This window comes from Loxodonta africana, chromosome 16 (assembly GCF_030014295.1).
Source record: "Loxodonta africana isolate mLoxAfr1 chromosome 16, mLoxAfr1.hap2, whole genome shotgun sequence".
Taxonomy (NCBI): domain Eukaryota; kingdom Metazoa; phylum Chordata; class Mammalia; order Proboscidea; family Elephantidae; genus Loxodonta; species Loxodonta africana.
Window position 1 is genome coordinate 36087550 of NC_087357.1, and position 22177 is coordinate 36109726.

Sequence of the window (22177 nt, forward strand, 5' to 3'; positions counted from 1 at the left end):
CCCTGTCCCTGGCCTACAACATGCTGATGGGATGGTTTGAGACCAGGTGGGGAGAGGAGGGTGGAGCAGGCACTTTGGAGCCAGGAAATGGGCCTGCTCACCTGCTCAGCTCCCTAAGGCCCCCGCCCCTATTAATAAACTGCGAGAGCTGTGACTCAGTGTGTTTTAAAATATAATTATTAACAGAGCATCAATCCTGACTGGATGTAATCACCCCCTGAAGGCACCAGATTTACTAATTAGGTGCCTTGCAAAAAGCTTATTCACAACTTCCAGATTAATTGCGGAAGATCAATTGCTCGTTAACAGAGACACTGCTTTCCTTCTCTGGCTGATAAAGTGTCACTCGCCAGGACCCCAAGCACCAAGGAGTCTAGTGCTCTTGCCTCTGCATCCTGAGCCCCAGGCACTGCTCCGGCCTCCTTCTACTCAGACACTGCCCACGGTCCCTGGAGCAGGCCTGTTTATAACCTTCGGTCGCCACAGTGTGGGCTGAGAGGACAGGTTCACCACGTGGTTAGTGTGTTGACTTATACACAGCGATGCAGAAGCCACTTCCCAAGTACGTGCTCTGCCCCAAGTCCCTGTGGCAGATGGCTGGGTCCTGGGCAAGTGGTAGAAAGTGAGACAGTGGTCACAGCTGGGGCTGCCACTCCGCTGCAGCTCTAGAAGCCATAACTCCACCTGCCCCACACGGCAAGGGCTTTGCACCTATTGCTGAACAGAACCTCGTGGACTCCTTGGTCCTGGTGCTCCTGGGGCACCCCAAGCACTAGGGACTCAAAGCCTTCATGTGCTTGTGTCTGTAAATCTTTTAATGACACCTAGGGTAACCAGGGAGTCCTAGGATGGTGCAAACGGTAAACACACTCAGCTGCCAACCCAGTGGTTGGAGGTTCCAGTCCATCCAGAGGCACCTTGGAAGAAGAACCTGGTGATCTACTTCTAAAAAATCAGCCTTGAAACCCCTATGAAACACAGTTCTACCCTGACATACATGGGGTCACCATAAGTCGAGGTCAACTCAATGGCAACTAGTTAGGGTAACCAGAGAATTCGTCACCCAAACCAGGACACTTAGGAGAGGGAAAGGGGGCCTATTAATAATAACAGCAGGACAGCAGGCATGAATGGACACCGTCCCAGGCCAACCAGGATGTGGACAGTCACCCCACTTACGCATCTAAACTTCTTCTGATCTGTTCTCATCTCCCCACCTTGTACGCTCCCGATTCCTGCACCCTGGAAAGGTCTCCTGTCTCCCGTACTGCAGAAAAAAAACTAAAAAAGAGTTTGTTTTTTTTTTCAGCAGAGCCAGCTGCTAAACATGCAAATCTGGCTGGCCACACCCTTCTCTCACTTAAAACTCTTTAAAGCTTCCCATAGCCTTCAGATTAAGCCCAAACTCCTTTACATGACCCACAAAAAACAGTTGTCTTCGAGTCAGTCCAGACTCATGGGGACCCCATGTGTGTCAGAGTAGAACTGTGCTCCACGGGGTTTTCCATGGCGGATTTTTCAGCGGTAGATTGCTAGGCCTTTCTTCCAAGGCACCTCTGGGTAGACTTGAACCTCCAACCTTTCAGTTAGCAGCAAAGCAAGTTAACTGCTTATGCCACCCAGGGCCTCCACAAGGCCCTGCTATTGTTCCAGCCTCATCACTCTCCACTTCCCCCTCTACATCTAAGCACCAGACATACTGAACTGCTTTCAGTTCCGGCTGCAGGGCCTGGACCTCACACTGCCCACACTCTCTACCCCTTCATCTGAGGAACTCAGACTCACTCATCATTCTGGCCTCAGTTTAACTGGCCGTTCCTCTCAGAAGCCTTTCCTAATTGCCCAAATCTGGATGAGCCCCCCAGTTCCGTGCTCCCCTCCTGCCCACTCTCCCTGTTGGCCATTAGCACTCTGCGTTGTGATCCCCTGTGAACCTGGCAGCAGCCTTCCAGGACTCTGAGCCCATCCTCCTTGGTGCGCACCATACCACAGGCCCAGCACAGCGCCCAGCACCCAGTATTTGTTGCATAACAAATTACCAGTACCAGTTACCATCAAGTTGATTCTGACTCATGGCAGCCCTGTGGCATCAGAATAGAACCGTGCTCCATAGGGTTTTCAATGGCTGATTTTTTGAGAGTAGGTTTTTTTTTTAGGTCACTAGGCCTTTCTTCCAAAGTGCCTCTGGGTGGACTTGAACCACTAACCTTTCAGTTAGCGGCCGAGCATGTTAACCATTTGCACCACCCAGGGACTCCTGGGTTTTGTCCTTCAGAACTCAAGACTCTCATAACTGCATTGTCACCTGAACCAAGAGGTGTCTCTGCCCAGCTGTGGCAGAGTCTGCAGGACAGGCATGGTCAAAGGAACTGTGGATGTTAGAAGGCCTAGGCTTGCACACCTGCAGCAGGTGTGTGCACACGCAGGCACACTGTCCCAGCTGTACACATGGATATGCTCAGCATAGATGTCCCACATGGACAGAAGACACACTCATGGGCATCAGCTAAACCCTACAGACACCCTGAAGTTCTGCAGTGCTCTCTGCCCTCAAGCCACTGGGACTTCCAGCTCAGGGGATCCCAGCTCAGGGGAACCCAGCCCCATCCTGCAAAGCACTGGCCACATCACAGCCATCTGGTGGTTCTCTACGATTGGAATGTACAACAGCAACCTGCAAAGATGGTAGGGAGCTCCATCACAGCTCCATACATCCAGGGCAGAGCACCCGAGGCTGTGAGAGGATAATGAGAGGGGAAAAGTTAGCGGAGGGGAAGCAGACTCACCACATCATTATCATTAAGCTTGGCATGGAGAAAAGCAGGACTTTTCTGGTGGACTTTTCTGAAGCAAATATTACACAGATTCAGAGTTCAAAACAGACAGGACCCCTGCAACCCAGAGGGATCCCTTACCTCCCTTTTGCCTCTGGAATCCATCCATGCATCCCACAGACATATGATACGCTTGGAGCTTCGGAGAGCCAGGCACTGTGTTAGATGCTGTGGGTGATGCAAAAATGAATAATGCATGGTCGCAGCCTGCAACGAGCTCACAGTCCACCCGGGGAGATAAGAGGCATTCATACAGAGTTTTAACACAAGGTAGAAAGTGATAAAGGCAGAGCAGGAGGGATTGCTTCTAGCAGGACAATGAGAGAGGGCTTGGAGGAAGTGGCATTTGAGCAGAGTTTGAACCCTGGGTAGGACTCAGAACTAGGAAACCTGGGGCCACTTGGAGGAAAGTGAAGGTCAGTTGAAAGGAGTTCTGTCCCCACCCCTTCTCCATCCATCAGCTGCCGTGGCCCAGGCTGTCTATAATTCATCCATTAAAAAAAAAAAAAAAAAAAAAAATTTTTTTTTTAATCCATTAGAGAAGGAAAAATCAATATCCACCAACATAAATTAAAACCTGGGAAGGGAATGATCAGGGGGTAGGCAGGGTCTGTGAGCAGAGTGGCTCCATGGGCATTCAGGAGGCAACCTGGGCACAGCGGGGCCTGAGAATGCTCAGGGGACAGAGGATGGAGCAAGTGGGCCTCCAGGTCCGGGGTGCACTGGAGCCTGGCCGGCATGCTAAGAATCCATGAACAGCCTTGTCTCCTCTCCCGCAGTGTCATTCGCAGGGAACACGGAGACCCCCTTATCGAGGAGCTTAACCCCGGTGACGCCTTGGAGCCTGAGGGCCGGGGCACAGGTGAGGGCTGGGGGCTCTGGCCTGTGCTCCCCCTGCCTCAGCGCTGTCCATGCCCTGGGGTGAGGGTGGGAGGAGTGGGGCGGCCACCCTCACTCCTTCTCCTGTCCCTGCCACCCTGAGGGATAAGGGTAAGAACAGAGATGGGGTCCTCTGAGGGGCTGCTGGGGGCATGGGGACCCATGGGCTTAGCTCTCTGGTGATGCCTTGACAGTGAGGTGGACAGGGGTAGAATGGCTCCTTCTGCTCCCAGGCAGGAAGCCCTGCTGTCTGACCCTTCCATCTGGGCACTCAGCTTGGTGTCAGAGAAAGAGCACTGGACCAGGAGTCACAAGACCCAGTTCTGGCATTGCCTCACTTCCTGGTCTTGGAAAAGTGACTTCATTTTCTGGGCCTTGCTCTCCACATCCATAAAATGGGGATAATTATATCTGCCCTCCTCAGCTCCCTGGGTTGTAGTGAGGCCCAAAAGGAGACCATGTATTTTCAAGCATTTGATAAATTAACAAAAGCTGTGCATATATAACTAAACCCACTGCCGTCAAGTTGATTCTGACTCATAGCAACCCCATAGGGTTTCAAAGGCTGTAAATCTCCATGGAAGCAGACTGCCACATCTTTCTCCCACAGAGCCGCTGGTGGTTTCAAACCTCCAGCCTTTCAGTTAGCAGTCGATTGCTTTAACCACTGTGCCACCAGGGCTCCTTGTGCAAATATAAACCAAAAAAAAAACCAAACCCAGTGCCGTCGAGTCAATTCCAACTCATAGCGACCCTACAGGACAGAGTAGAACTGCCCCATAGAGTTTCCAAGGAGTACCTGGCTGATTCGAACTGCTGACCCTTTGGTTAGCAGTCATAGCACTTAACCACTACACCACCAGGTTTCCATGCAAATATAAGGGGTGGTTTATTATTCAAACCATAATAGAAGGACCAGAAATCTCATGGTCTGATCATTTGCCCCCACCCTCCCTGTGCAAAAGCCTAGGAGGAGGGAAGGGAACTCCTCTTGCAGGCATTCCTGTTAGGAGCCAGAATCAACGAGTACTTGCCAGCTCATTTCATGCTCACAGAGGTTCTAAGAGGTAGGTGATGTTCAGGCATGGAAACTGAGGCACAGAGACTAAGTTTAGTGACTTACCTGAACTCACACAGTTGGAAAGGAGACAGACAGGCTTCCAGCCCCAGGCTCCCTACCCCCACCCCCCAGCACCATCCTGTTTCTCTCAGCCCACCTACCACACTCAGGGCTGTGGACACTGCACCTGGCCAGGAGCCCCCTGTGCCTGTGGGTTTCCTGGCCCGTGGCAGGACTGAAATCCATGTTGTTGCAGGGGGCGTGGTGACAGACTTTGATGGAGACGGGATGCTGGACCTCATCTTGTCACATGGAGAGTCCATGGCTCAGCCGCTGTCCGTCTTCCGGGGGAATCAGGTGTGCTGTCCTAGCCGGAGGTGGATGAGGCAATGGAAATCCCAGGGGATGTGGAAGTGAATAAACTCCCAGAGCACAGGAAAGCTCCGAGAAGGCTGCCTTCCAGGAGGAGCCCTTCACCCCTCTGTCCTTCACTGCCACGTCTCCAAAAACTGGTTTTCCTGAGTCTAGCAACTTTTCCACCCTCCTTTCCCAGGGCCTTGCTTTCCCTCCAGCCCATCTGTCTTTGCTTAGCTCACTTCCCTGCCTGGCTTCCTCTTCCTCTGTCTTTCCTCTGCCCTTCTCTCTTCTTTCTCCTTCGCTCCCTCCTTCCACCACCCCCCCCAGCTCTCCCTCCCTTCCCTCCCCACCTTCCTTGTCCCTACGCTGATGCCGTGTCTACATTTCCCCTCCCTACAGGGCTTCAGCAACAACTGGCTGCGAGTGGTGCCTCGGACCCGGTTTGGGGCCTTCGCCAGGGGGGCTAAGGTCGTGCTCTACACCAAGAGGAGTGGGGCCCACTTGAGGATCATCGACGGGGGCTCCGGCTACCTGTGCGAGATGGAGCCTGTGGCACACTTTGGCTTGGGTGAGTTGGGGGTCTTGGGGGGCAGGGAACTGTTATGGCAACAGGGGTCCTGAAACTGCGTCCACAGTGCTGAGTGGTTCAGGGAGCCGTAGCCTGAGCATCTTCCAAAAAAAAAAAAACCAAACACATTGCCGTCAAGTCGATTCCAACTCATAGCGACCCTATAGGACAGAGTAGAACAGCCCTATAGGGTTTCCAAGGAGCGCCTGGTGGATTCGAACTGCCAATCTTGGTTAGCAGCCGTAGCACTTAACCACTACGTGACCAGGGTTTCCGAGCATCTTCCAGGGACCACTTCATGTGGACACCCACGGCCAACACCAGCAAGCCACTCCCTGCTCTGAGGTAAACCTGAGCTCAAAGTGAGAAAACCAGTTGCCATCGAGTCGACCCTGACTTGTGGCGACCCCATGCTTGTCAGAACAGAACTGTGCTTCACAGGGCTGTCAGTGGCTGATTTTTCAGTAGATCACCAGACCTTTCTTCCAGGGTGCCTCTGGGTGGACTCAAACCTCCAACATTTGGGTTAGCAGCTGAACACATTACCTATTTTTACCACCCAGGGACTCAAGCTCAGTTGTTAAATTAAAGTGTCTCACCAAACCCCTGCTGTTTTCCCTTGGACAGAAAGTTGGGGAAGCCATGTGTTCTCAACGAGAGTGATGTCACCCCCAAGGGGGCAAAACTGACTCTTGGGTGGGGAATGAAAAAATCTTACTCTTTTGTTAATATGTGTAAAAGCACAGATATACATACAGTACATAAACAGATCCACAGTATATCTGTGGTATTAACCACTACACACTTATTAAACCAGACCAAACCAACCCCACTGCTGTCAAGTCGATTCCAACTCATAGTGACCCTATAGGGTTTCCAAGGCTGTAAATCTTTATGGAAGCAGACAGCCACATCTTTCTCCTGCAGAGCAGCTGGTGGCTTTGAACCACTGACCGTTTTGAAGAACAAGAACCTGTAAAGATTATAGCAGTCAGTCACTTTACGCACACACTTATTAGAACAGCTAAAATAGTGACAATAGCAAAATGCCAGCAGGATATGGAGAAACTGGGTCGCTCATACCTTGCTGGTAGGAATGTAAAATGATACAGCCATTCTGGAAAACAGTTTGACAGTTTCTTTAAAAAACAAAAACAAAACTAAACATACAACTGCCATGTGACCCAGCAAATGCACTCCTGAACATTTGTTCTTGTTGCTATTAAGCACCGTCGAGTTGATTGCAACTCATAGCAACTCAGCGTGTCAGAGTGGAACTGCCCCATGGAGTCTTCTAGGCTGTAATCCTTACAGAAACAAATTGCCAGGTCTTTCCTCCCACTGAGCTGCTGGTGGGTTCAAACCACCAACCTTTTAGTTAGCAGACAAGCACTTAACCATTGCACCAGCAGGGCTCCTTCCTAGGTATTTATCTCAGACAAATGAAACTTACGTCCACACAAAAAGCCCTGTACACAAATTGTCATATGTTCATATCAGCTTCATTTTTAATAGCCAGAAACTGAAAACAATGAAAATGCCCCTCGGTAGATGAACAGTTAAACAAACTGTGGTGCCTCCATACCACTGAATAGTACTCAGCAATAAAAAGGAACGAACTATTGGTACACACAACAACTTGGGTGGATCTCAAGGGCATTATGGGTGAAAAAGCCAATGGTGAGGCTGGTGCTGGGGCTGCGTTCTCCTCCCCCACTTCCCATGGGCTGCCCCTGCTATTTTAAGGTGTGCATTATGGTCCTTACTGGGTCCCCTCTCTGGTCAAAATCTGCCTCTGGCAGGAGAACAGATCTGCTTCCTCAACTGGGCAGCTCGCTGGATCACTTGGTGGGACAAGGGCCTCCAGAGCTTCTGCGCCCTGGAGCCTGCCTGCCTCCCATGCTCTGGGTTATGGACGCTGCCCCTGGTTGGGAGCCCCTCATGACTGCCAGTCTCATTGTTTTGCAAAGCCACCAGATTTGTTCTTGATCTGAACGCTGGCTCAGACTGCTCCAAGGGGCCCCCTGCGAGATCCACTCCCAGAAAGGCCCTCCGAAAGCTACTCTTGGAGACAGGCCCTGCGGGTCAGCATGAGCGCCAGGCCTAGGCAGCTCAGCGGATGGCAGGGTCAGCACGCCTGGGACACAGCAAGGGGTGCGTGGGCGCCATTCCTGCAGCTCCAAGGCCTCTTGCAATCCCCAAGTATTCCCTTCACGGAGGGAGCGTGGCACAGGCCTCCCTGATTGGTGGAGAAGCCTGCAGTGGAGCAGGCAGGGACAGAGATGCAGGGATGGAAGGAAAGATTGATCAGAGAAAGCAGGCAGGGAGATAGACAGAGGGAGACAAAGAAAGCCAGAGAGATGTGGGAGAGAATACAGATGGGATGGAGAAGAAATGCTGCCACGCCCCCAGTCTCACAGTCCAGTGAAGGAGGCAGGTCCACATAGTAACTCTGACACAGGCAGATTTGGAGGCCTCACCATCCTGGCCCAGTGGCCATGAGAGGATAAGGTGGGAGAAGTTTCCCCAGGAAATGGGACTACAGCTAGGCCTGGGAAACCAAACCAAAACCAAGACTGTTGCCGTCAAGTCGATTCCGACTCATAGTGACCCTGTAGGACAGAGTAGAACTGCCCCACAGAGTTTCCAAGGAGCGCCTGGTAAATTCAAACTGCCAGCCTTTTAGGTAAGCAGCCATAGCTTTTAACCACTATGCCACCAGGATTTGGAGGAAGGTAGGAATTTAGAAGGCATGGGAGGGAGCTAGGGAGAGCTATATTCAGTGGACCAAGGAATGGAAATGGCCTGGTGGGAGCAGGCCTGAAAAGGAGGCCAGGAACAAGCTGTCCAGGCCTTCAGAGCCAGGCTGGAGAGGGCAGGCGGAACTGAGAGGGGAAGGGGGTTTTGGAGGAAGCCCGGAAGCCACCAGCCGGGGCTGTGCCCTGGAGGGAGGGCAGCATTTGTGATTGTCTTCAGAAGCCCTTATTTTTCTTCTGATTGCAAGAGTAGTACATATTGTTTATAGAAAAATAAGAAAATATAACAGAAATATAAAAAAAGCAAGTAAAAATTGCCCACAGTCTCACCACTGTGTTTGGAATATTAAATACAGAGTAAATATGTCTCCCTTCTCCCTCCCCCCCAACACCATTGATTCATTTATTCAGTATATATTTACTGAGCACCTACTATGTGCTAAACACTAACTAGTCAAAGAGCTTTGCCACTGGTGATCGTACATTCTAGGGGGAAGAGGAGAAACATGTAATACGTCATCACATGGCAAGTAGGTAAATATATCAAATGTTAGAAGGTGGTAAGTGCTATGGAAAAAGCAGGGTAAGGGGATTAGGAACATGGCAGGGAAGGGGCAGGCAGCAATTTAAATACAGGTAGTCCTGACACGCACTGGGTTCTGTCCTACAACACCATCCCAAGTCAGCTCTGACATAAGTCAGTTTTCATTATTATTGCCCTTTATTATCAGTATCTTTATAAATCATAACATTGAACATCTTTGAGTGAACATCCGATAAGGATAACATCAGCAAATGACTTGCCGCGACATTGTATGCAGTACATATTACTAATGATAAGGAAAAAACAAAAAAAACACGGTCATAAGTACACATCAGGGTAACTCAAATACACCGTAAATCGCGGACTACCTGTACAGTGATCTGGGTTGGCCTGTTCCCAGTTCCGTGCTTTTTAATATGCTTTTATTACCTGCATGTATACTCAGGAATACATTTAGATGTATACTATTTGGGATATTTCTTAACCAAAAGTGATTATACTCTTCCTGTCGTTCGGAAACTTGCTTTGTTCTCTTAAAAATACACCCGGGTCACCACTGGCTCTCATTTTTAGTGCTGCACAGTATTGCATTGGGTGGCTGCATTCTCTAGCCTGTTTAGCAAGTCCTCTATCCATGGGCAGTTAGATTGTTTCCAAGTCTGAGCAGTTTGTTTTGTATGTCGGGGTGGGGAAGTGGGGCGTCGGAACATGAACCCTAGACAGGCATGCCAGAGGTTCAGCAGGACTGAGAGGTCAGGTGAGGCCCCGGCCGCCCTGGGCACTCCCGGTCCCCACTGCGGCCTCGTGGCTGCTCCCTATCTCCCTCCCAGAGCCACTCCCTGCCGCCTCCCGACTTTGCAGCAAGGTGTGGTAAGCGTGCACCCATACATGGACACCTACCTGTGTGAGTGTGAACGCGTGTGCCTCTCGGCACACATCACCCTCAGCCTGGCCTTTCCCCACACACACCGCGTCAGGCTCATCCCTGCACCTGCTCGAGAACGCCTCCTAGCGGTGCCTCTGAGCACGCCAACCCTTGTTGGGTCAGCACAATCAGACCCAGAAGGTTCAGACCCCATCCCTCGGGTAGCAGAGCATCCGGCTGCATCGAATCACACAATTAAAACTCAGGGACCTTGAGGGTGCCTTGTCTTCTGGAGGCTTCCTGAGGGCCCCACTATCTTGTGCAGAGCATCTCACCTCCGCCCTGGGCCAGGTTCCTCAGCCCCTGTCCACCTGCCCTGGCCTTTCCCTACTCCCCCGGGGCTGCCCAACCCCCAGGCTCACACATAAACATTTCTGCTTATAGCCCTTGCTGAGGGCCCCCTGCCCCACGACCCCAGTCCCTGCACACCCACCGTTCATCCTGGCTCTCCTTTTCCTAACTGGTTGCAGACTGAGGGAGCTCACTATCAAACCCAGCAAATAAAATCAAGCACCAATAATCTACAGTAATCTACTTGCTCGGCCAGCCGACCCAGGTCTTGACAGCCACCCCCCTTGGCCCCCACCTTCCTTTCAGCTCACTCGTTGCCAGCGACTCAGCTGCCTCCAACCCGGCTTGTGCTCATTTAGGGAAGGAAAATTCAGTGGCCCACATAAAAATTGCTTTATTAAAGTGCAAAAATATTCCACCAACTGGATTCTCACCATCTGTTTTTCTTGTAATTCTTCTGAAAAGCGCAATTCTCTGTGCCTCCTTGGCCTTTGTCCTTTAAAAGCTGCCAGAGCAGACTCGCTACTGCTCTTGACCTCCTGTCTCTGCTGGTTAATATGGGGGTGGGGGCTCCTCTCTTCGAGCCTCCCCCTCCCGCACAGACTTGGCAGATGAGCCAATTTAAAGGCTGCCATCGTACAGTGTCTGGGAGCATATCTTACAGGCAGCCTGGGACAGAGGGAACAGCCGGGCTTGAGAACAAGCAGACCTACTTCCAGTCCTAGCTCAGACATTTTCGAGTCACTTCACCTCACCAAGCCTCAATGTCTGCATCTGGAGAATGGGGATAAAACACCCACCTCGTAGAGTCGTTGCAAGGATTAGAGTCTGCCACACATGTGAAGGCTGCAGAGTACCTCCCCAGTCTCCTCTCCCACCCCCCACCTAATATACCTTCTCATACTCTGCTTCCCCCACTTTCAACTTCTCCTTGATCTTCAAACACACGGTTCATTTCACATACCTCTGACCCTGGGTGTCACAAACAGTTAAGCACTCAACTATTAACTGAAAGGTTGTAGTTCAAACCCACCCAGAGGCACCTTAGAAGAAAGGCCTGGCAGTGTGCTTCCAAAAGGTCACAGCCTTGAAAACCCTGTGGAGCACAGCTCTGCTTTGTAACACATGGGGTCGCCATGAATTGGAATCTACTCAACGGAAGCTGGTTTAGTTTGGTAGCGTGCTGTACTGCCCACCTGGGATGCTCTTTTCTCCCCGTCTCTGCCTCACAGACTCTTATTCCACCTGCAACACCCAAATGAAATGCAATTTTAGCACCCTTCTCTCTCACCAAGTGGTTCCAATGCTATTGCGTGTCTCCAGCTTACGGTAATATGATCGCTTGGTTCATTGCCCCCATGGAACTCAGTTCTTACAGGCTGGGAGGGGATGTCCCATTCACTGCTGAATCCCAGACCCCAGCCCAGTGCTTGGCCTGTGGTAAGGCTGAACATTTGGGCAGGGGTGGGCAGTATAACACAGGGGTATAGCAGATGTGAGCTTTGGGATCAGACAGAACCTCACTGGGTAAAGGTGGGCCTTCACTTCACCTCTCCAGTCTCAGCTTTCTCATCTCTAAAATGGAAATTATAAAAATAGTGCCTTCCTCATAGAGGTGTTGTAAGGATTCAGTGGGCTAACACCTTAAAGCACTAGGTACAGTTTGGGACACATAGTATTCACTAAATGGTCATTATTATTACCAAGGACAGAAAGCCCTTTGAGAACTGCAAGGTGCCTCCATGTCTAAGAGATGCTGGAGGCGGGATGCTGGTGACAATGAGCCAGCTGGTACAGGGCTCACATTCTGGTGAAGACCGGCTGCCCTCCCCAGGATCGTTAGATGTCTAGGCCAACACCTCCATTCTACAGATGAAGAAACCGAGGCCCAGAGGAGTCAGCCAGCTAATCAGTGGCAGAGGACAGACCATCTCCTCTTGAGATGTACTTTCCGGGCTTATTTAGCTAACAACCCTGACAGCTCCCTGGGTCTGGAGGAGGGGAGGAAACAGGACTTGGAATAACAGAGCCTCAAGTGCAGGATGTAAATTTATGATTGTCTATGAATATTCGGCGACTCTTTTGAGTTATTTGTGGCACTTTAGTCAGACTGGAAAATGTATTCATGCAACTGTTCTGTTGGCCTAGGTGAGAAACATTTGCTTTCTTTGTCTCTCTCTTTTTTTTTTTTTTTTCTTTTATGGGATGTTTACTGAATGCGGGCACTGTATACTTTAAAAATGCCAGATTTCTTGGCCCTCATGATACTACTTCCAAAGGGAAAAAAAAATCCATAATTGACACCCTCAGCCCCATCTCTACCCTCCTTTCTCAAAAGGAATTATTGTGGATTGTTGGAGTGGGGCATAGGAATTTAGGAGAAATGTGGCTTATTAAAGCACTATCCAGAAGCAGTGAGACTGCGCCTGGAGGCGAACGTCTGCGTGGGAAGAGCAACTGAACCTGTGTCTCCACCCACCCTCGGAGCCTCTCCCCATTACTGCCCACCACCCCCCAGATCCACAGGGCCAGGGTCTGCTCCCCCTTGAAACTTCCAAGTGTGGCAGCTGGTCCCTGCCTCATTAGCTCACAGCACAGCAGCAGCAAGTCTGGCACGTTCAAACAATGTTTCTCTGGGTGTCAGGAGAGGAAAGCAAAGGGGAGGCAGACACAGCCAGGAACGTGGAGCTGGACAGTGCGCTCACAAGGTGTGACTTCTCTGCAAGCCCCACACTGACATCCTGGGGCTTGGAAAGAAAAGGGAAGCAACAGGGTCCTTCCCAGCACCCTGGCTCCCTCCCCACCAGGCCATCTTAGCCCCCACCCCCAGAGTGGAGCTGTCTACACAGAGAAGTAGGAACCGTCTACACATCCTCCTCTAAATCCAGGAGTGGTTTCCACCTGTCCTAGTCTCCCAGTGCTGCTGTAACACAAATACCACAAGTGGGCAGATTTAAAGGACAGAAATTTATTTTCTCACAGTTCTGGCAGCTAAAAGTCCAAATCAAGATCTCGGCGGTATTGATTCCTTCTTTACTGGTTGCCCTGTGTTCCTCCATTCCTTGGCAATCTGCATGTGGCATCTACCTTCCCCACTCTGTGCTTGCTGTGCTTCACCTTATAACTCAGAGCGATTAGGTTTAGGACACGCCCTCCACTGGTCCTTCACTGATAGGGCTTCGTTAACATAACAGAGAAAACCCTATTCCACACAGGATTACACCCACAGGTATAGGAGTTAGGACTCCAGCACTTATTTTAGGGAGAACACAATTCATTCCATAACCCCAACCCTTTTCTAAAATACGAGAATCCCTTTTTATACATCAAAATAGTTCAGACTACACTCCGCATTAGATAGTAGCTACCATTGTAAACCACTGGTTGATAATAATGACCCCAAAAAACAAAAAACAAACCCATTGCCATGGAGTTGATTCCAACTCATAGCAACCCTGTAAGACAGAGTAGAGCTGCCCCATGGCGTTTCCAAGAAGCGGCTCGTGGATTCGAGCTGCTGACATTTTGGTTAGCAGCTGAACATTTAACCTCCGCTCCATCAGTACCCAAAAGCTAGTATAAATTCAACAGCACTTTAAAGCTTGATTTGTTTTCTAACAGTATCTACGTACATTAGGGAAAAAATAGTACTTACAGGTGGGTGGCATATCCTTTATTCATCCCACGAATGGTGCTCAGGAGTATATGGATCTGTGGACCCTCCTCAGGACCCTGTGCCTGCAGAGCACCAGGCCCATCATGCCCCCAGGGGGTGATAAAGAGGAGGCTGCACCCTCCCATCCCCCTGCACTGAGACCGAGGTCCCAGGCAGAGCACTGACCTGCTTCCCAGGTGACTGCCTGGGAGAATGGTATCTCCCAGCAGGTGAGCCCCCCTCAATCCATCACCATTAGCCTGACCTTGCACAGTGACAGGCCCTGTTTCCTGACGCAGGAGCTGGGGCAGGCTTTGACAATGCCTAAACACCTGACAAATCTTTCCAGCCAGCTTTCTGTCAATGGTGCACACGCTGCTTTAGGAGGACGTACCAATGGATTCACCGCGAACGTTCTCTGAGCGGCTCCAGCATCTGTCGTAAACATCTGAGCTTTGTAGAATGGTCTTTCACCTATGTCCTCCATCTTCCAGTCCTTTGTCACCCCAAGTTTTTATTTAGAGCTCAGCTTCAAGCCTCCTCCTCAGAGATGCTGTTCCTGACCACTTGAATGAACAAGGCCCCCAGAAACCCCACTTCCTCTTTATTTCATGACCCTACTTTTGGTTTCTTTTCAGAGCTTGTCAGTATCTGACTTTCCTAATTTGTTCATCAGCTTGTCTGCCACCCCCCACAAGAGTGGAAGCTCCATGAGAACAGAGACATTCCCAGTGACAAAAGAGAGCCTGGCCCCTAGCAGGGTCTCAGTAAATATGAGTGACATGCCCAAGAGTACACAGCAAGTCAACCACAGGGCTGAAATTTATCCCCAGTACCACCCCCCACCCCACAAAAGCCCTCACGGCACAGTAGTCAAGAGCTACACCAAGCTATGGCTGCTAACCTAAAGGTTGGCAGTTGTAATCCACTACCGCTTCTTGGAAACTCTTTGGGGCAGTTCTGCTCTGTCCTATAAGGTCACTGACTCGACAGCAACAGGTATGCGGTATACCACCCCCACCATGTTTTTTCCAACATATCAGGTAAGTGGCAGAGCCAAGATTTGAACCCAGTACTCCAAAGTAAACCTACTTACCACCAGGCCTTGCCGCCTCCCCCAAATATAGCCTCGTGCTGGTTGGCCTGTCGACTTAGAATGTAAGTTCCAGAGCTGCACTGTCCAAAAAGGTAGCCACTAGTCACATGTGTGGTTAGTTAAATATAAATGAATTAAAATTAAATAAAATTTAAAATTATGTTCCTCACTCACACTAGTCACATTTCAAGTGCTCAGTAGGCCCATGCGGCTAGTGGCTACCGTGTTGGACAGTGCAGATACAGAATATCTCTTCATTGCAGAAAGTTCTGTTGGACACTGCTGCTCTAAAGGGCAAGGACCTTGTCTGTCGTGTTCACCATTTCCCTAGCACTTAGAGCAGCACTCAGTATATTTTATTAAATGGATGACCAAATGAATGACGGTCACTTAGCTGAGAGGCACCTGCTTCTTCTCTGATGCTCACCCTTTCTCCTCCCTCCCACAGGGAAGGATGAAGCCAGCAGTGTGGAGGTAACGTGGCCAGACGGCAAGATGGTGAGCAGGAGTGTGGCCAGTGGGGAAATGAACTCTGTGCTGGAGATCCCCTACCCCCGGGACGAGGACAAATTTCAGGACCCAGCCCCACTGGAGGTGAGGAAAGGCCTCATATCCCTAAAAGCCAGCACTGCCCAGGGCCCCATGGGCTGAAGGTTCCAGGCTCTGCACAGTTAGCCTTTAGAACAATGGAAATCTTAGCAAAGGGCAGGCCTCATAATGATCCCTCCAACACTATCATCCCGCATCTCTTCATTTCCTCACAGAAACCCTAAGGTATTATCGGAAGGGCAAGTTATTTTTGTACCCATTTCACAGAGGAGGAAGCCAAGGCCAAAAAGGGAGCCCACCAAGGCCTGCCAAGGTTGCACAGCCAGTATGAGCAGAGTCAAGAAGTGACCCGAGCCTCCTGCTACCCTCCTGGTTCTTTCCAAGGCCTCCTGTTCCACCGAGGATGGGGCTCAGACCCCATGGCAGGACTTCTGGGGGCTCTCTGAGGAGTGGCTCTGGACCAATATCTGGAGCGTCCTTCTAACTGTGACTTGGTTGGAAATAATAGGAACCCATACAGAAAGAGGAGACTTATAAGCAGGCTGCTAGCATAGCTCACAAATCGCAAGGGAAAGGGCGAGTGAGCTCAAAGGGCAAGGACCTTGTCTGTCATGTTCCCCATTTCCCTAGCACTTAGAGCAGCACTCAGTATATTTTATTAAATGGATGACCAAATGAATGACCTCAGGAGCTCAAGGACCTTTACTGTAGTGCATCAGTGCAGTGGCTGGTGGGGTGGGGGGAACCCTTCCCCAGTGATCATCAGCCCTTCTCATTCATTTCTATGGACAGTTGACTTTTTTGTCTTGTATAAAATGTTATGCTCTAAGTCCTCCAACCTGCCACCAGCCTGCCATCTCTGAGACCCCCATATAGACATTATAGAGCCCCCATAGTATTGGGGTTACCAGGCTCCCAACTCTGTCTCGGCATCAGTGAGTTCAAATCCCAGCCATCAAGCCTTTGTCTCAATCCTCTGTTTGGATGTCCACCCCTTGTCCCAGGAGCCCTGGCCGGAGAGCTGGGTCACAGTGTGGCTTGCAGGGGCCCACCCTGTGAATAGGGTATGGGTAGTGAGCAGACGCCTCAAGCATCCCCTGACCCTCATCACACTTTGCCCGGACTGAGACCCAGCCTCAGCCCCAGGGCCCGGCTACAGGAGAGACAGGCTCTGTTAGGTGTCCCAGCTCTGGCAAGTGGATCCCATGTGCAGGGAAGTGGGCAGGAGTTTGAACCACATCCGTTCTTGGCTTTCCCCAGTCTCCTGTTCTCAGTACAAGGGTAGGGGTCCTGGAAGCGAGGGAGCTCCCCCCAGGCCCAGAGCTAAGAGTACCCCTTATTCTGGGGTCAGGGTGATAGCCGCTCTGTGGCTGTGACTAGGAGGGGATCTTCTCAACTCACAAGTGTCTCTGCTTCTGCCCACCTTGCAGTGTGGCCAAGGATTCTCCCAGCAGGAAAATGGCCATTGCATGGGTAAGTTACCTGCAGGCACCAGGGGCTGGGACAGAGGCCAGGATCTCCTTGGGGAGTGTCAGCTAGAGCCTTGGCAAGGCCCAGGTTGCAGACAAGGGGGTGGAAAGGTGGGAGGGGAGCATGCTGTTTTGTCCCTGGGGCTCCAGATGCCAAGACAGCCACCATGTGACTCAGCAAGGTAGGAGTGATGTTAGCAACCAGCGGGCTGATTCATCACCATCCTGGGCTTGGCAGTGCTTCCTTGTCATGAATGCAGAGAGAATGAGTGTGGCAAGAGGACAGTGCGTACAGGGGGACCTGGCTATTGGGCCTGCCGTCACAGGATGGGCACGCACCCCCACAGAGAGCTGGCGGTTTCAGCCTGGCCAACAGTGGAGCAGCAAGCACAGGGCTGGCAGGCAAGGTTGGATGTCACCAAGGGGCATATGGGTGAAACAGGAAGTGGCATATGGTCACAGTACAGAAGGGAGATCGCAGCCTTGTGCAGTGGACAGAGGGAGCCCGGGGTGGGGTGGAGTGGGGTGCTGCAGTACTACCAGGACAGCAGCTCTGTGAGGGCCCAGTGACCTTCTGGAAGTCCCTAAGGACCTGGGAAGGGAAAGAGCAGCCTTGGAGAGACTCAGCATCCAGGAGACCTTCAGCCGAACGGCTTTCATCCCAGTGACCAGCAGGGAGGGGGCAGGGCAAGGACATCTGCCTTCCTTTAGACCCTCCGGCTCTAGACAGATGGTCAGGGGAGCTTCTGAGGAGTGGCCCTTAGAGCTGAGATCTGAAGGAGGAGAAGGACCCAGGCATGCAGGAACTGAGGGAAGAGCTTTGCTGGCAGAGGGAAGAGCAGGTGCAGGAAAAGGCCTGGTGTGTTAAAGGAGCAGGAAGGAGGCCGTGTCCCTGGAGAGGAGGGAGAAGGGGGCCAGGCCAAGTCCAGGAGGGTCTTGCTGGTGCCAGTAAGAGTCCAGATTCTATTCTTCGGAACATTAGAAGCAAGAGACTGACATGATGTGATTCACATTTTTAAAAGCTCACTCTGACTGCTGAATTACAGAGTGGATTGGAGGGAAGAGTGGAAACCAAGAGACCAGGCAGGAGGCTGCTGCAGCAGTCACTAGGTTTGGTGTCATCCAGTGCAGTAACTCATGGTGTCACCCTCCTCATGAACCTCCTTCTGTACCAGGCCATACAGAATCCTTAATAATATTTATTATCAATTTTAATCATAGAATAATACGTGATATGGTTATAAACAGTTTAAATGTAATACTACTTAGATTATCTGAATACTAACAAGAAAATCGTTTTTGTGAAGTCTTTCTACATTGAATTACATTATTTGTTACATTATTAGTAACTAAGTGAAAGCCTTTATTTTTCTCCTCCTTTTCCTTTAATTACTACGTCGTTCTCAAGAAAAGTTATTGATATAGGTTCACAAATACTAATTACTATAATTTGTAGCTAAAACACCAGAAAGTTTGATGAAATCAGCAACTATAAAAATACTGGCAGCAAGGAAAACAACAATGCATGCTTGTAACGCGTGCAGATAAAACCACTGGATTGGAAGTGTCACTGTAATTGGGTAATAATGACAGCTCTGACAGAGAGCATCAGAAGGTTCAAAAGGTAAATTAGCATAGAGTTTTAGCTTTGTAGGTGTATTGATACATGTAAAGTGGGCTTATGAAAAACGTTTTTGTTCTTATCACTAACTACAGGGATATTTTCATTAAAAATAATAAATTTCTGCTGAAACACTGCACAAAAATTTTATAGACAGTCATTTTGGTGTTATCCCCTCTGACAGTGTCACCTGGTGCAGTCCACACCCCCTGAATTCCGTTAGTGACACCATCGCACTGCAGAAATCCAGGCACGAGAGGGTGATGGCCTGGAATAGGGTTGTGGCCAAGGGGTAAGAAGTGGACAGACCAGAGGTGTACTTCGGAGAGAATTGACAGGACCTGTTGTTTCATTGCATATGGGTTTAAGGAAAGCACAGGACTCAAGGATACCTGGATTTCTGGCTTGAGCAGCTACGTGGATCAAGGTGTCATTCGTTGAGTTAGGGAAGACGGGGGCAGGGGATGGAAGAAGGTTGAGGGCTGTGGGGAGATCCATTTTGGACGAATTAGTTTGAGATACATATTAGACATCCAAGTAGAACTGTCAAGTAAGCCGTTGGATAGACAAGTCTTTGTGGCTGGCAACATGAAGTTTGGAATCATCTGTGTATATCGAATCACCTAGAGAAAGTGTGGTAAAGAGAGAAGACCAATACCAAGCCTGAGGTTCCCAGCATGTAGAGGTCAAGTCTAGGAGGAGCCAACAGAGGGGACTGAAGTGAAGAAACTGAGGCCCAGAGAGATGGGACATGCCCAAGGTCACAGTGTAGGTGGCGCCAGCAGAACCCGAGCTAGAACCCACTGTCCCACCCTCCAGCCTAGTTTGGCGCCCCTGGTGAGTGGCTCCCTCGCCTTTCAGACACCAACGAATGCATCCAGTTCCCATTTGTATGCCCTCGGGACAAGCCTGTGTGTGTCAACACCTATGGAAGCTACAGGTGCCGAACCAACAAGCGGTGCAGTCAGGGCTACGAGCCCAACGAGGACGGCACGGCCTGTGTGGGTGAGTAAGACCCCAGCCACAGTCCAGCAGCAAAGGGAAGTTGCCTTCCATTTTCCATTGGTGAGCCCCAGGTGGGCCCCAGATCCCCAGCCCCGGCCTTTTCCTGGCTGGCTGGGGTCTCCTTAGGCCCACCCTGGGTCTCCAGGGAAGACCATGGCCGAGGCTTGGAGAAGCCCCACCACCACTACCACCACCTGAAGGGCCCCCAGGATACTGAGTCCTGGCCTTAGGCTCCCCCTCTTCTCATTTCTCCCCTTCCCACATTTCCTAAAATAAATGCTACCTAAGGGCAGCCTGTCTTTTTCTACCTGGGATATCGGCTAACTCCTGGTTGTCTGAATTTCTGAATTGGTATTTGTCTTCTTCCTCCCAAACTCCTTCCTCCACCCTAACCTCCCACCCCTTTCTCCTTTTCCCATTTTTTATCTCCCTCCCCCATCCTCTTTGCAGCTCAAGTGGCCTTTTTAGGTGGGTATCCCTCTGCCGCCTTTAGACTCTCTGAACCTCTCTCTCGGGCCTCATATCTTTTTTTAGGCCTTGGACTTTGCCTTCAATTATATGCACTTTAAATCCCATCAATAAAAGAAAAAAAAAAAAAAAAACTAATGACCTTTGTGAAAAACTAAATCTCTGTCCGGTTGCCTGTCTCCAAGCCCGGTAGATCCTGCTGCGTACTCCCTCTGAATGGACAGCAGGGGTGGCCATCTTTGAAAAGGGAAGTTTGGGAGATACTGACTCTTAGTTATTTGTGAAACCATTCTTTGCATGTTTTTTTGAGAAAACAGAAAAGGAAAGTCTCCCCTAAACCCCATCCAGCCTCCTTCACCCCTTCAGAAGAATCAAGATAGACCTGTCTTTTCTGAATCCTCCAGTGTCGTGAGCGTCTTATTTTGCCCTTAACAAAGATGGCTCCCAGGTGGCGCTTGCTCGGTTGATTTAACGATGTATCATGTGCCTGCTAGTTTGGCCTGTGCTGTTTTGCTTTGTGCACCCTCACTCCTTGTGCCAGAGAAAGCCCTATGTGGGTTGGTGATGATGCTGCGAGGGGAAAAGGGTGGCCCTTTGGGACTCATGATAAAAATGTTAAAGTTTGAACTTGCTAAGTCTTCCAGCCTCTTTCCTGGAGAAATTATGCCAATAAACTCTCTGCTGGATATGAGTGCCTAGCTGATGAAAACAAATGCGTCTGGGGCAAGGAGATACTGGTTGGAACACCGCATTAGCTGTGGCTCTTCCACCACGTGGCACTTAGAAAGCAAATCATTATACAGGGAAAATACCAGCCCTGCGCGTGAGCAGTGGTTCGGGTGTAAGTGGCGATGTTCACGTGTGGGGAACCAGGATTTGGATCGGTGAGGGGCATGGGGCGAGCAAGGGGCAGACATGGAGGGAATAGTCTTGGCCTTTTACCTGATAGAGGTCAATTCTCCACTCTGGGCCTCAGTTTCCCTAATCTAAATAATAAGAGAGGTGGGCTGGCTTACCCTAGGAAGGGTCCTCTCCTTTCTAAGTCCCCTTAATATGTGGCTGGACGTAGGCATGGCCAGTCTCACATTACCCAGATTTTTATAAAGAACCTTGCAACTTGGTCTCCCCTGCAATATGCTCGGAAACCTGGAGCCAGCGCACCCTTCGGGAATAATGTAACACCATAGAATACTTTCAAGACCAGCCTTGGTATTTAAAGTTCCCACCTTTGTTATAAATTACAGATCTATTCTTCACGGGGGAAAAAGTTGCCCCAAGATATAATAAAATCACATTTAAGAATGCAGCTAGCCTTTTAAAAACGTATTTAACAACAACAACAAAAAAAAAAAACCTTCCACTTTCTGATGCAATAATAATACTCTAAATAAATCACAAAATATGAATTCATCATAGCGAGTGCTGCTTTTACACTGGGAACAGGAGCCTAAATGAAAAGTTCTAAAATAAAAACAGCTACAATTTCACTGAAAAGCATCGACCAGCTAAAAAATCACTCTACTCTGGGAAGCCCATTCCTGTGTGTCAACGTAGAATTAAAGATCTGAAAGGGCCCCAGGAGTGAGGCTCAGAAAGATGAAGTGATTTGCCCAAGGTCACAGAGCCAGCTGGTCCCCAGGCCGGGGCTGGAACCCTTTGCCACCACACTGTCTTGTCTCTTTTCAGCTGGGTAATAGGCAGCTCTGTCACCATTCAGACTCTAGACACTTGTCATTCTGGAAGCTGCTGTTTTTTTAGAAGTCAGCAATTGGATCTAAGATAGTGAGATAGTAAAACCCCAAACCCACAGAGGCAATGGTTTCAAACACAGCAGTAAAGGATAAGATAACAGTGTCCATTGGTGGGCTACCCACAACAGTACAAGAAATCTGTGGCTGGGACAACTAGTGAGATACCCTGCTGAGACATCAGGAAACTCAATATGACAGCAAACTTCGGAGGATGCCTTATAAGTAATAACCATAAATCCCTGTACATTGAGATTCTTATAACAGGGTATGTGTGTGTCAGTTTATTTGGTGGGTGGGCAAAGTTACAAAGAGGCGTTCAAAATGCCCCCAACTGTGAAGAACACACTAT

At 50.0% G+C, this 22177-nt stretch overlaps 1 protein-coding gene across 1 annotated transcript in view; it reads left to right on the top strand.

The window, feature by feature from the left end:
- The window catches only part of CRTAC1 (cartilage acidic protein 1), a 129192-nt gene extending 108849 nt beyond the window's left edge, over nt 1–20343 (top strand). Inside the window, exons 8-14 of the mRNA XM_003408983.3 lie at nt 3614–3696; nt 5030–5130; nt 5530–5698; nt 15414–15559; nt 16945–16987; nt 19466–19609; nt 20060–20343. Of these exons, the coding sequence (XP_003409031.3) occupies nt 3614–3696; nt 5030–5130; nt 5530–5698; nt 15414–15559; nt 16945–16987; nt 19466–19609; nt 20060–20178 (805 nt within the window). The 3' untranslated portion in view covers nt 20179–20343. The remainder of the gene's footprint in view (nt 1–3613; nt 3697–5029; nt 5131–5529; nt 5699–15413; nt 15560–16944; nt 16988–19465; nt 19610–20059) is intronic.
- The last annotated feature ends 1834 nt before the right edge of the window (nt 20344–22177 follow it).